Source organism: Rhincodon typus, chromosome 20 (genome assembly GCF_021869965.1).
Source record: "Rhincodon typus isolate 14 chromosome 20, sRhiTyp1.1, whole genome shotgun sequence".
In the NCBI taxonomy this organism is placed as follows: Eukaryota; Metazoa; Chordata; class Chondrichthyes; order Orectolobiformes; family Rhincodontidae; genus Rhincodon; species Rhincodon typus.
Window position 1 is genome coordinate 36196892 of NC_063351.1, and position 15607 is coordinate 36212498.

The 15607-nt window shown below is 38.7% G+C and overlaps 1 protein-coding gene across 1 annotated transcript; it reads right to left on the reverse strand.

The window, feature by feature from the left end:
* Positions 1 to 6290: 6290 nt before the first annotated feature.
* vax1 (ventral anterior homeobox 1) lies at positions 6291 to 12736 on the reverse strand. Its single transcript, XM_020532942.2, has 3 exons — positions 11608 to 12736; positions 8730 to 8917; positions 6291 to 7572 (listed from the first exon to the last, which is right to left on the reverse strand). The coding sequence occupies exons 1-3, from the start codon at positions 11846 to 11848 to the stop codon at positions 7087 to 7089; spliced, it is 915 nt and encodes a 304-aa protein (XP_020388531.2). The 5' UTR covers positions 11849 to 12736; the 3' UTR covers positions 6291 to 7086.
* Between the last annotated feature and the right edge of the window lie 2871 nt (positions 12737 to 15607).

A 15607-nucleotide genomic window follows, 5' to 3' on the forward strand; every position in this document is an offset into this window, starting at 1 on the left:
TAGCCTAAACAGGCATTCTGCTGCAGCACAATGTCTCAGGGTTATTACCACAATGGGTGACTTGGTCGCAGTTACTGTTAGCAGGCAGGCATGTCCAGGGAAGCAATCACAGAAAAGTGGGAGCAGTGGCCCAAATTATTCAGCATTCAGTTTCACTGTGAGTGCATTGCATTCATTCTGCTGAGATGTCCTTCTAAATTGCAGTAGATCTGATGTAATGAAGCTTCCAGCTGAATCAGGTGACTCCCTGGGCTACACAGCAGATGGCCCTGGGGTTGTTGTAAATCAATGGTAGTGCCCATACCTCTAAACCAAGAGACGTGGGTTCAAGTTTCACCCGCTTCATCTCTAAACAGGCTGATTAGAAAATATCCACAGCAGAAAGCCACAGAAACTATACAAACGTAGAAAATTAAGAGCTGAAGTATATCATTCAGTCTCTTAAACCTGCTCTCCCATTCAATAAAATCATGAGTGATGTGTTTATATATCGAATTCCGCATTCACATTTACCCTTGTTAACCTTTGATTGCCTTCTTTAACGGAATCTATCTACGTCTGACTTTAAAGTATCCTATGACCCTGTTTTGACTGCTTTCTAAAGCAGAGAATTCAAAAGTCCCACAACCTTCTGAAAGAAAAATATATCCTCATATCTGTCCTGAAAGTGCACCCTCTATTTTTAAAACTGCCTTCTAAATCTGCATTCATCCACAAGAAAAAATATCCTTTTTGTATTCACCTTGTCAAGACTATGCATGGTCTTATATACTTCAATCACCTTATGGAGGTGGACCATTAAGAAGGCTTAACTGGTGCATTATAATTTTAACTTCACTACCATCCCATTGCTGCCAAATGGTGCAACTTAAAATCAACCCTACATTTTTACAGCATTGTAGGGGCAGTTTGTCTTGCCATATACCTTAATTGTCAAGTCATAGTTTAGCCAGCATAGGGACTCCCTAAATTGAAAGATCCCAGTCCACATGTCAGTTAAGATTTGGCACACAAATTGTAGAAGTATGTTCAGTCTCAACAGAGATACTTGACCCAAAAAGAAGCCAGAAGTGAGACCAAAGCTGGAACCTAGGCTTTTCAAAATGAAAAGACCAAAATGTTTGGGAAAAATCTAAAACTTTTTTTTAGAGAGTTAGTAATGATTCCCAATTTTTTTTCTTAGCGTATAGCAGGCCAGTAACATTTCTGGACTATGTGCCACAGGGAGCCTGCAGATCTCTAACTGTCAAAGGCCCCTGCCTGTAAACTCCACCTTCTGCCTTTACAAACCTCAGCAGAGAAGCTGAGTTCAATAGTTGCCCACAATCATAGAATCATAGAATCCCTTGCTACCATGCCACCCTCCTGGTGCAACACTGAGGATCACCTATATGCGGACTTACTAGGCCATTGGGTTTAATACATTGCTCCCCTTAATATACATGTATATGAAGTTACAGGTAGTAGGAGATTATGCTGCTCTAATATATAAGTAATACACAGGTGCTAAGTGCCATCAATTTTCACATTGTCAGGTTGTGAAGTTCAAACATCAAAATCATTTGTAAGAAATATATGCATCATAAGGATTGTCAAAGCTCACAAGCTGGATATGGCTCTTGGACAAAACTGAACTCAGTCCAACATTCCCATTAGATCACCACATGCAGCATTATCTGGCACTGAGCAGAGAGAATCTCAGACCCCAGTGACAATCATACTCTTCCAGGTCCCACTGAGGGAGGCTGAGTGGTCAGTTATTAATACCACTTGAGTTGCTGTAAATCTGCCTGACTATCACTGATAAAACAAAGACCATATTTCATGTGGTGTTTTAATGAGCCATGTATTGTGAAAATTGCCAACTAGTCCAATGGAAGAGCTTTCTTTTGGTATTTTCAACATGAATTTGAATTTCCATAGGAGTACTGTGCAATGGTCTTTTAGACTCTGTCAATCTTTCTTTGTCACGTTTGCAATATCTGTCTAAATGCATTAGTTAAGAATTAATAGTGATATGAAAGGAGATATTACAGTTTAATTTGGCTTGGATCTGGTGTTCTCCAAATAAACGCTTTATAAGATAGGGAGGCTGACACAGTGAGTTCACATATTAAGAATCTTTGATTTGAATTCAATCCAGGCAGATAGAATTTCCTGCTTTCCACTCTGCAAGGATCCGCTGTGAGATTTTTTTTGCCGCCTCAATTCATCTCGTCACAAACCACAAAACTACACCTTAATAAATTGACAACCTCATTCAAGACACAGAGAGAGAAATCTTGCCTTTATCATAACCCTTTTCACCACCACAGGTCAGAGCAAAACGCTCTACAGCCAATGAAGTATTTCAGAAGTGTCGTCATTGTTATAATGTGGGAGATCAAATGGGTTGAAGGATGTCAGGCATAGAAAGTTCACACTGACGCCATTTCGATTCCTCGCGTGAAGCTGGATTTGAACTTTACCCTAGACCTGCTTTGGGAGAGGCTGAGGGCCCATATTAGAAAAGTTGTTAGTTTTCCACCATTGCTAGTGTACAAACAGTCCTCTCATGCATAATGCATAAATTGTCTTTTTTTCATAAAATGAAATTTCTCAATAGAAGATACCAACGTTCATTTTGCAAAGAGAAAGTTGAAAATATTCAAACACTACCTCCAAAATAAAATACGTTCCAGACCGCTAATATAATTAATGTACATGTACTCAGAAGCTCCGTTTTTCCTCATTTGTCCAAATCTTCAAAAAACGGAGAAAATGGACTGTTGTAAGGTCTTGATTTGTTCTTCATAAACCTTTCAATTCCGTTAGATATTAAAACATGCCCAGTCACCTAAAGGTATAGGTTTCAGTGTAACGCACGTTACCAAAGCACCGGCTGCTTTGAGAAGAAAGCACAATAACGTTCCAGGTAGTTAAACATCAGGCTGTAAGGTTTCCAGATGTTTAGCTCAATGTTAATTGTAATCGAAAACACCAGTCAATACAACAGTCTCCGTGAAACAAATAATGTCTCTGAGTGCGTGTTTTTGTTTTTGATAGACGTTTGCCCGTTCATAATCTTTTGACTTTATTTTAATTGGAAACAGTATTAGAAATCTCTGTAATTCATAAAAGGCATAGGTCGGAAAAATATTTCTAAATGCAGAGCAGAAGCGACATAATAGGTGGAAGCTGAAATTCCCATGAGAGAAAGCGGGTTGAGGAGACTTGTATTTCGCTCCCAACAATTACATGAACATTGCAGTCCCCTGTTTTATATCACAATTTGATTTCATGTTTACCTCTCGAAATTCTAAAAATGTGATTAGAATAAACGTTTGCGACCAACATTAAACTGTATCGTTTCACCAAGTTATAAACTCCGACCTCTCTAGAATGGACACTACAGGCAGACTCCGCTTTTGCAAATTGCAGAAACCACCAACATGGGCTTTTGTTTTCGAATAGACGGACAAATTCGCAGCAATTTATAAAGTACATATCAATAAATAAACGGAGTTTAAGATTGTCGTTTCTAACAAGTTTCGTGGTTAATACCTGTGAAAGTACGACAGACTTAAGACTTTTATTTCTATACAGTTCGGATCAATCCTATTCTAGTTACAGCGACACATCCCCTTTGTACTTCCCCTGCTGTACATGCGGGTCCAGTCAAACTGTTAACAAATATAAAGTTGTTTTATTCAGCAGTGCGCGAAACAGTACATTTTAAGAGAGGCGGGTTAACAAAACGAAATTATTTTCCACAGTGTCCTATAGAGCATCACCGGTCAGATTTACATCAGAAATTGATCATTTTCGCTGCGTTAGGAGGATCTGAGCAAGGCTGAAAATGAATTATATAAATTTAAACAAGGATCTTTCAGTCTTTGACTCAGTCCATTCTGGACCACGTGTTGCTGACTAGTTATAGACAATATAATCAATGTGCTTTTATTCAGAGAGTGGCATTATTTGAATATTCGAGCGTATATTGCCACTAAACAACGTGAAATCCAAAGTGCCGGAACTGGTTCTAGTTTGATTAATTGAACCACAGACCCCAATGTCTTGTTCAAATGCGAATTTATAGTTTTACAATGCAGGTGTAGGTTTGTTCGACAAAGCATTGACATCGGTCAGATCACACATACACATACACAGACAGTGTCAGTGCTCGGTTAGACTACATTGATCTACAGTTCAGGGTCTTTAATGTAGACAAGCTATTAATTGGGGTTGTAAATCAAATGAGAAACGGGTGACTGGATCTTATTTAAGAATTTGAGATCTGTGAATGTTTCAGTGTGCCATGGCATTATAAACGATGAACATCGGGTATTTATCAGGAAAATTGTGTGAAATTCCGTTCAGCACAGCCCTCGAAACTCCCTTAAAATCTTCTAAAATAAATCAATATTAGCGCGGGTGAATATAAGATTATTGCAAAATTTGAACACGCCAGTCTGTCACAGTGCGGTTACAAACTGCGACATAAATCGTGTACAGCTTCACCTCTAATTTCTCAGAGACATTAAAAGAATTAAGCCATTAAATTGTTCCCATAGTGTTAGAATTGTGGCTAGACTGGCACCAAAAAAGAGAATGTTTTTTCTCTCTATATTGTGACACAGGCAACAGGTACACCCCACTTAAGTCAAATGAAAAGGAATTACACAGTTTAACTGCATGTAGCTTTTCTTTCATTTCTTTGTTATTCTTCTATGAAGTGAGTTATCCACCACCCCACCCAACCTCACCCCCCCCCCCCATTAATTTGAACTCACCCGAAAAGAACATTTGGCTCCATGAAGGAAGCTGATTTAAAATATGCTAAATTAACGTTTGCCTGTAATTTTACATAGTTTTCAAAATCGATCCCAAAATGTAACAAAACATTGAATGTGAAGGAATCGGGAATAAAAAGCGCGAAAATTTGCGTCCTTAACAATATGTGAGTAATAGCTGTTTGTAAAGGCTGGCTGCTCTTTGCAATGAATTGGAGAGGGCAAATGCCGCGTATAATTTTGAACTTGTCTTAAATGTGTAGTTCGAACCAAGGAGAATCTTTGGAATAACTCTGATACTGCAGCAGGAATCTCTGTTAAAAATAAGTCCTCTGTTTTTTCGCAATCACAAATCTTCAGAGTTTCACATGTGCCAAATACAGACTACTTTCAAGATATCTGGTAAGGTGCGATGCTGAGAACGGTCCTTTGTAACCTGTTGGACTTCTAGGTTAAATATTATACCCGCTTTTTGGTGAAAATATCAAATGTTGATTAGAAAATGTCACCTTCCCCCTTCTTAAAAATCTGTAATTAATAACTCCCGAAGCAAGCAACAAAAATTGAAGTACAATCCTTTCCAGTTTGCATGCATTTGGCAGTTAACGTAAAATAGATCCTGTTTATTGCAACTTAAAGAAAACAGGAATATTAGGTATATTCTGATGCTGGAGTCGTAATATTTGTATCACTTTTTAATAATTGTTAAAAATCTCATCTGCCAATATTTATATTCAGTAAATTTGAAAGCTGCTGGAGCACTAACTGGCGTGTTGGAAATTGGTAACTGTGGTGATTAGGACAAGAGGCTGACGTCAGATACCAGGGAGTCAACACACACCGAACACTATTATTTCTCGTCAAAATGTGTTTGCTCATTAAACTCATATTGAACTCTGATTTCTACATAGTTATCTATAAACCGTACATAATATTCACGCGTGTGTATATAATGTAAATGTTAAATATATAGAAACATACATCAGAACGTTTTATTTGAATCTGTACTATTATTGATTTCAATGGCCGGGTCCCTTTTCATAAAGATGTGTAAACCTCCTATTGTTTGCGATTAATGCTTTCCCATCTATAGTTAAAACAAGTGGTGGACCGGGCTCTTTTTTGATTATATGGTTATCTTCGTTAACAACAATCATTGTGGCTACCACTTTATATTGAAGATAATTTAGCAATTTCAATCTTGTAGGTGTGGGGTTTGATGACTGATAATGACCAAAAACAAGATTATCACGTGATTCCTAAATTAATATGGTACAATGGGGAAAAAACACATGAATGAAGACCCGCAAATGACATCCGCTATTAACGTTGTTATCTTTTTAAATACTAAAGCCCACTGTGATGTGCCCTGTCTTAAATATGGTTACTTAACAATATTTTATGCATTTGTACACACAGGCTTCGTCATGTACGGTCTTGTCAAATCATCAAGACTCCATATTAAACTTGTTTTTGATAGGAATGAGAAACCACACCTTGTTAACATTTCAGGCTCACGTATATTTTCACTCTTACGACATGCATAAGATAACAAACGACAAAATACAGATCAAGTTAGTAGCAAGGGCTTTCATTTGTCTCTATTAAACTTTAAATACACTCATCGTCTTTTCATTAAACCATTAGTCTATTAATCACGGACGTTAATCAATAATTTACAATAAAATACAGTTTCAGATTTTGCTTCTTTGAAATTATTATACTATGATAAAAGCTATACATCAGAACATCTGGAGTTTGGCGGCACAGGTTCAAAACGATATACACTTTTCATACAAGACCAGACACTGAACAATTGCCATTCAGGACGTACCTAACAGAGCTAGAACGGGAAACATGAACATCAAATACTTTTTTTTGATCCTTCAGGATAAACCAAACATTTTTTTAAAAAAAGTTTTTCTTGTTGGTGCTGGCTGACTCATTTAAGCTGCAATTCAAAAATATCCAAAATCATGCTGTCCTACTTACTAGGTCAAACGATAATCGATTTTTTTTTGTAAACTAAGTTGTTTGGGTTGTGTTGCCAATTCGTATACAGCAGTTACCAGTTACTGTGATGTTTAGTATTTAAAGGGCTGCAGTATGGACCGCTTTAAAACTAATGTGAGAGTTAACAATTTCATCACAATTTATATCGTGGATGGTTGATTCTGCCTTTTACAAATTATTCTAAACTGAACGAATTGGGAATTGACCATACTTATGTAGGCTATGTGAATATTAATTTTCAATATTTTTAAATTCAGCCTCACGGGTCAACAGTTAAAATGCCGTTTCCTGAAGATTTCTGTCAGTCCATTATTTTTTTGTCCATCGTTTCTCTTTTGCCGTTCCTGGAGTAGGGCTCGAAAGCGGAAGAGCTCAAGTATCTAGCGGACAATTCCTGCAAGTTCCCTGTCAATGACCCGGTTACAGTTATGGGCGAGGCGAGCCTGGTGGTTACAGTACCGAGAAGAGACGGTACCGGCATACTAAAAACATTGTGTCCGGGATGGGTGGTAGTCAGTGTCGGTGCTCCGGATGTTCCCGCAGTGAGTGACGAGGTGCCCAGCGTGGTGCCAAGGCCCACTACGGGGGCACACAGAGCTGAGCCCAGGGTGCTGGAGGAACAGGGCAGGAGACCAGATAGCCCCGGCGGGGACAGTAGCCTCCCTTGTTCAAGGAGCCGTAACACGCTGCATGTTGCCGCCGTCTCGGAAGCGGTCGAGCGAACATCAGAATCCTTTCCTTGATCCTTTTTCTGCTTCGTGCGTCGATTTTGGAACCAGACTTTCACCTGTTTTTATAACACACAGTGCATTACATGAATACACACAAGTAATTTAACATATTCCCCATGTTAGATTTAGGCCAATGCTTCAACGTAGACTTGTATCTGCCACAAACCTAAAAATGGCTATTCTAGCTTACGTTATTGCAAACGCACACACGTAAATTGAATAAAAATTAATGTTTAAGACTAAATGCAAACCTGGAAGTGCTAATATTTGTTTTTTCAAATGTTACTTCTAACACACCATTACATAAACAAATTAGGTTATCTAGGACTTACTAAAGCCTCCTATCTGTTATTCAGTGCATCTGAACATTTGGAAATATTAAAATGAAATTGATAACTCAATACGGTCGGAAAACTGAATAGGCTGATGTCAAATTTTTACTGTTCTTCGGTTACAACCAGCTACCGCCAACCACTCACCTTCATGATGTTTACTCAGATATCTCAACACTGATTCTGAGTACAAAGCGTCCTACAATTATACTGGCTATGCTGTAACACTGAGTAAATTCTCTGGTGGATAAGTTAATGACGAAGTTGCAAAATGGAAGTTTCTAAACTTACATGAAACAACAGTTCAAGTTTACATCCCAAATAACCGTAATTCGAAAAATTCTAGTCTTCCCGATACTTCACAGAAATAATTTGGTTCAACAGCCCTAGACTTCCTCCACCTGAAATCACTGGGACAACCCGCCTATTAATAAATAATTACATTTCGAATCCAATAAACTTAATTCAATTATCTGAACAGGGTAAATTGCAAATGTACTGGTATTTTACGGTGAGGCAAATCGCTTCCCAAGCAAATATTCTGAAAACACTCAGTATTATTCCACATTTTAAGAGTTATCATCTTTATTGGCTAACATAGGCCACACATTTTAAGATTGTTAAGAAACCAGACAGGGCTATTCATGGTTGGTTTAATAATGACGAAACCAAGTTTGCGTCCAACTAAATTGCAGTAATTCTTGCCAGCACTGCGGAGTTAGAAAGCATGAATACACCACATTAAAAATGAATTACTGATAGAGGAGATAACATGTATTTACTCCAATATATCCAATCCGTACCTTCAGGAAAGTGAGTGCAACAATTAGTAACTACAAGGCCATGCAATCATAAGTTTGTGAATGACTGTCTTTGTCTACCTGAGTTTCTGACAAGTTGAGCTGTCGGGCCAGTTCCGTTCTTTCGCGTCCCACAACGTACTGACAACGTTGGAACTCCATTTCCAAGCGGTACAGCTGCTCCGCAGTGAAAGACGTTCGGGTGCGTTTGGGCCGATCAAGGTCCAATCCTTTAGGTAAAATAATTTCTCTTATGGATCCCTTAGCATCTACGGGATGGAAATGCAATTGTTCGTTACGCTTCAAACAATGCAACAACTATTTCTATTTATAGAACTTCTTTAGAATAACAAATAGCTACAGCAAGTAGCTAAGTAGCAAGCCTTCTCAAAATTGTGCAGTTGACATCGATTTTGGCAGTCGAAGATTACAAGCTACATTCCAAACATAGTGGCATAAGATCCTACCTTTGTTCTAAAACGCGTCATGCATTGCTTTGTTAAATAGCGTTAAAGCTGACAGTTTATTATGCTTGGAAATCGAAATAGGATCAAATACAGCTGTGTTTGGAGATCCATATTGAAGGATTTCCAACAAAAATTAACCAAAATATAGCGATTTTATATGGCAACGATTTTTGAAAAAAACTGGTGGTCACTTGGCTTCTAAGTTGTTTATAAACCTTATTACATATCCTTGGTTGCTTCACTTCACGTGTATCGTTCAGTTGTATACACTGCCAAATTCCACTCAAAGTAAAACGTGCAGATGATCATAGCGGGAAAAAATGACTTATTTTTATGAAATGATAAATAAAATGACCGTCAAACTAGAACGCGCAGCCTGTTTTGTGAATGTATTGCGATTTAAAGATTTACCTTTGTTTAATATCCATGATGCGCGATTATCCCTCAAAACAACCAAGGGGCGTATATGAGCAAAGCAGAACTCTCAATACAGTAACCCAGTTATTATTGGAAAATATACATAGTTGCACACGATATTAGGATGACAAACAAACTTTGGTTTGCATAAAATAAAAGCACAGTCGTACTTTCAATGGAATCGCAAGAAAAGTTAAAGCATGACTAGTAAAGAATTAATTGTTTCTGGAGATCAAGCTGTCCGTAACTGGAAGCACGGGACCAGAAATGGTTACATTTCGGTTTACATTGATTACATTTCAGAACACTTCGTTTCTGGCAGAGTCAGTTGCGTCTACAATTGATCCGGAAACCAGTCGGAAATACATGGATTAGAATTAGTTTCTGAGAGGAACTGATAAACAGTTTCTTGAATTTCTTGAATATCAGACTATTGGAAACGCGAACATCAAAATACGATCACATAATTTTTGAATGTCGAAGAAGTATTTTTAAAGTAAAATATATAATTAAATATGTATTAGATTTCCCTTCACCTTGCCTCGTTAATTTTAAACACGGCGTAATTGTCTCATTAATAACTATCATATAAAAAAACCGACCAGACGTGTTGTTATTCTTCGTTATTGACAGCATAAACAACCCCACAGCAGTTAATCAGGACAATAGATTAATACATAATAGAACTTAAAGTGAACTTTTTAAATAAGAACTCGGTACCAAGGAGAAACGGCTTCCAGTCAGAAATATAAACACCAGCAACAATTACAACGCTTCAACATTATAGGAAGCGAATTAAATTCTCAATTTTTCACAATTCTTTCACATTTTTTCAAATAAAGAACATGGACAATTGTACTTAACTTTCTATTAATGAAGGTAAACCAATGAGTCTGAAAACAATGCAAATCACTCGTCTGCTTATCTATATGCATATGCATTGTGACCAGCACAGTCCATGAACTGGATCCCCCGCGATAATTGTAAATTATATCACACAAATAATTCCTAAACTCAAGCGACACAAATGCAGATGGCCCACAGTTAATTTTGACGTCAAATAAACAAATGGACATATTTAATAAAAAAAAGGGGGCTCAAGTCTAGTTGCTAGCTAACTACACTTTTGTGAATGAATGCCATTTTATGTTAGGCTTGCCTTTGTAGCTGGTTTGAGCAAAATATATTTTCATGAGGACGATGTATGTTCACGAACTGTATCAAGATTAACTCTGTTCAATCCTAGAATCACCGTGCCTGTAGTCAAGAGGCTGTTAACTTCGTTAGTGATTGTCTTTTTCATGAAGCGACTGCCAATATTTGTAGCTTTTATACGATAAATTATAAGGTGTTTATTAAAGCCCTTGTCACAGAGCCATTATAGCTGCATGAGGAAGATCCTGTCTTTGGGTTCCCAATCGTTGGCCTTGTTAGGAAGGGAAATCAGACTTCATCGATCTCCCATGAATTGTCTAAATTCACCTCACTCGCCAGAGGTACACCTCTAACTTACTTTCCTTTAGCAGAGCGCATTTTTAATGAATACAAAATAGTTCCCCAAAATTGAAATATTCAGATGTAATCGAGAACCAAGCTAAACAGTAACAGCGCAAAGAGAGCTCGGCTGGCTAAAGCCAGTAAGACATGGGGTGGGGGTTGTGCAGGAATCGGAGCCCGAGCAGACACAATTTTAAAAAAAACGATAAATTACAGAAAAGAGATGTCACTCCTTTCGTTTTTTTAAAGCGGTTATCCCGCACAGTTTTCTGATGCAAACACTCGCCCCTACACTTGGAAGAATTCAGAAATGTAACCAATAAACAAGGAAAAACACGAAGCAAATTGCCTCCAATAAAAAAAATAAACTGTTCCATCCTCCCTGTGAGGCTTACAGTAAACGGCAGATCATGCTATCATTTTTGTAAAAGGTACATAACAACGTGGTGTTAAACGTAAAATAGTATTTTATATCGTGCATAGAAAGCTCAAGCTGGGCCAAACCAGTGGGACAAGTCCGTTTAAAACTGAACAACAACAGCAAGACAGACAGAGAGAGAGAATGTAAACGCGCTCACCTCTTACAAGAATTCGTCTACAATAGTCCGGGTCACTACTACTAGATTTTGTTTTATTGCAGTCATCGGAGACTGCAGAAGCTGAGAAAGTCTCCTGCTGGTCCTGCATCAAACAATTCCGGAGGTTTCCGTGAGAATCCCGTGAATTCGAGCTGGTTTCTTTTCCTTCTCGGAGTCCATTCTTCAAACCTTTGCTCGACTCCGCTTCCATTATTGGTTCTCGATTGCATCTGACTTCCATTGAAGAATATTAGTGAAACGTAGTGCAAAAAAAATGCAAGCCACAATATTTGTGGGCTTTTTTGTGTAGGGGGGAGGGGGTATTGCACAAATTATTGTTGCAGCTGCTGTTTTCTCGTTAAAGTTCGCTTTCTGAACGAGGGTGGTTTCCGACTGTTCGATTGAAACACTGCTTTCACCGATGGCCGTTCTTTTATGGTTGTCCGGCTCCAAATGCCAAATGATCAACACTCTGCTACATAGTGCTTTAAGCTGCAGACTTCTAGATTTACTGTTGTGGGAGATCTACAAATACCAGGCACATAGTACGTACACACTTGCCGTTTCAATTGATTATGGGTAATTTTACGGCCCGGCATTTACGTTACCCCCTGAATACACAGACTTGTTTGGATAATATATCAGATCTTAATAGATGGTTTCTGTGCTCGCCTTCAATCAGGCAGCTAAATACGGTAAACTGATTGGTCTCAAATGCGAGAAAATACACTTGTCAGAGAGTTAAGAGTTTGAGGAAAGTTCTGAGCAGTTTCATGGTGTAATATTAGCACCGCAAGCAGCCATCTCTAAAGCCCGAACTCCTTTGAGCTTGGTGTCCCTTGAACTGAACGTTCAGAGCAGTGAGCCTGAGTCACCTTTAGGACTGCCCAGATAGACAGAGAGAGAGAAAAGTCTATTCAAAATATATCCACAGGAAACAGCCAGTCCGGAAAATCCTAACTAAAGATTCTCTAAATGAAAAGTTTCACCTCAGTTATTTCATTGTTAGGGCAACAATATACTGGGTACCTCGAATGGACAATAATCCAATAAGACCATTGATTATCCGACAATGAATCAATTCAAGTAAATGGATGGCTGCTTGGAGCACGCTCCAGTCCTGCTTGTCACCTCGCGGGGCAGAAGCCCTCTTCACGCTGCTCTCCGCATTCATTCTTTTATGGGAAATGGGGGAAAGAGTGAAAGATGGCAATTATCTAATTGGACTATTAACAAACAATTCGCCGAGTGTGGCTTGCATGGTCGTGTTTCGTAGGGCGGGGTGAAAGGCCACATGTCGGACTCAACCCATTCACAGGAAGCCGGGGCCGCTTGAGGAGCTCCAATGTAGGTCTCCTCCGCCCGTAGCTCCCGCAATACAAGCGCTGCTCACCGACAGGAGGAATGTCCGCGATCACCATGGTGCTGCTGTCCCTCTCAAAAGAAATCCACTCCCGATTTCTTTAAAACAAACCCCCACAAAGATCGATCTCTCATTGTTCTTTCATTCCTTGCCCCAGCAGATACCTTAAATTATTTGCTGTCACTCGTCTATGGATTGGGATTTACCATTGTTTATCGTTTTAATGAGAATAGATGATTACGGAAAGGGGGTGCGTGGAGGGGGGAGGGGGACTGATGGCCTTTAAAAATGAAATATTTTCGTCCCATTTTTGCCAGCACGAAAAAAAAACATTTTAATTGGGGTTTCCTGGGTTTTAACATTAAAATCAGCGAATGAGCGATTTAACAGCAGGGCTAAATCCTTCCTGGTCACCCCTTTGTGTATGGACTATTAAATCAATTTGACAAAAGTTTTCATCCTATGAATTTGAAAGTTGGATCTCAATCACTGCAGCGAGCGAGTGAGCTACGGATTCGGCCTGGTTAAGGGTGGACCTTACATACAATCGCAATGGCTGTACTTTCTCGCAACAAGTAAAACCCCGCCGAAGTTCTTTGCTAAATCTACCACCACAAACAGAACAATACAGCAATGCATTCTTTCAAATGAGACGACACCGCACTAATTGATTCTTCTCAATCAAAACAACCTTTATTTTTCCCCCTGTTAAAAAAATGGAGCAAGATATTGACAGTATACCTAATTCGTCCACAGTGCTATACAAACTCCTGGGTTAACATAATACTGTTTGAATCCGCCCAGGATACACAACGTATTTGTCACCTACAAAGGATGAATATCAGATTTGTAGGGACACAGGACTTAGCTCCTATTTCATTCATCTTCAAGCAAGCGTGTCACTGTTTAACACAACGCAACTGCAATAGCAGACAACAGCAAACACCTGTGATTAGGCACCCGCTTTCAATAAATAAATACAATCTTTGAAGAACAAGTCCCAAAGGCAGGCTGATGGATGCAAGGACGGGAAGGGCGTGTTGCACAGAAATTAATGAAGGCCAACACCTGCCGATTTGGCTGTGACCGTTTTGGGGCGCAGCGATTTTTCCTTCCGCATTATGTCCGGTGCAAGGCACCAATTGGGGTAGTTGACCATGTGAATGAGGCACGACTACACAGACACAGAATTTGCATCGTCTTATTAATATACAATTCACATTACATGAGCCACAGGGTATCACTCTTTAAACCAGATGGTGAGCTCACACTTGATGAAAGTCTTCATGAAATCCAGCGAGTCCCCTGACTGATTATATTTGTGTCAAGAAACCCTAAAACATCAGTTCTAATTTAACTAACAACTTCTAGACGACGCCTAAATTTTATCAATTCAAAAAACAAGCAATGTTGAAGGCATTATGAACTGCAGTTAGACTCATGTGGCCAACGTTGTGTCAACCTTTGTTACGACAACTTTTTAAACTAGATAGTCTTCAAACCCAAATACCGCTTTAAACGATTTGGGAGCTCTTTTTTGGTCTCTTCATCTGCGGTCTCTCCTGTCAGCTTACTAAGTACCAGTTCTGTAAGGACCTGATCCTCAATCGCGCTCAGTAATTATTTTACATTAAGCACATTTGTCTTTGTAACCACACCGTCCCGAACCGGTTTTATTTGCAATCCCACGGATTTATAAACAACAATGTGTAACACAATCTGATAGTTATGCACTAATTGAAACAATGTGGGAAATTGATGCAATTCCGAAAGTAAGTAACTTTTAGTTCCTCTACCCAATGGAACCAACTGTGGTGTGTTATCCATCGCATATAAAAACGTGGGAAATATTTCTCTGACCAACAAACAGTGAAGCACCCTCCTAAGTCCCTACAAAAGGAAATATTCCTAGTAGCGTTGCTTGGTCTTAAAGTACATTAAACGGGAAAAGAGCTGTTTTTATGTTCTGCATATTTAATTTTGTGCCTATCTTTGTGTTAGTGCGTTACATTTTATTCTTACATCGATACATGGCGTTGATAATTTTACGATATGGAACACGCACTTATAATAGCCTTTAATACATTACAGCGTGAATTGTGATGCTAGCTACATTTTCCCTGGAAGTGACTTCAAGCTACTTCAAAATAATAACAATATTATGAAGAATGCAACGTTGCCGACAGCTGTCGTACCAAATAGATGACCCTTTAATGATAGAATTTAAATATCATCAAGTCAAAATCTGTCTGGAATTTCAAATATATAATAAACACAATGCGGCAAAATGCAACCGGTTAAACGAATCGGTTTTGTTTGATCTTGTTTGCAGATTTTTAACCATCAATGCAAAGTTCGAGTTAACGAACGTCTGTCTATATAGATACGAATGCTGTTTTTCTTCACACATATGTTGGAATTTCAGAACATTTGCTCAACAAAACACAATTTGCTATCAGTCATTTTGCAATTCAACGTTCAAACAACAAAGACCAACATGTCTTTTGAATGTTGCCTCAAACATGTTTTCTCCCTGATGTATCAATTTTCTGTGAACTTACTGTCCATCATTGCACTTGCCTACAAACATCTCTATTTGTGGTATGGAAATTAGAAAACTTTAATACTGGAGCAAGG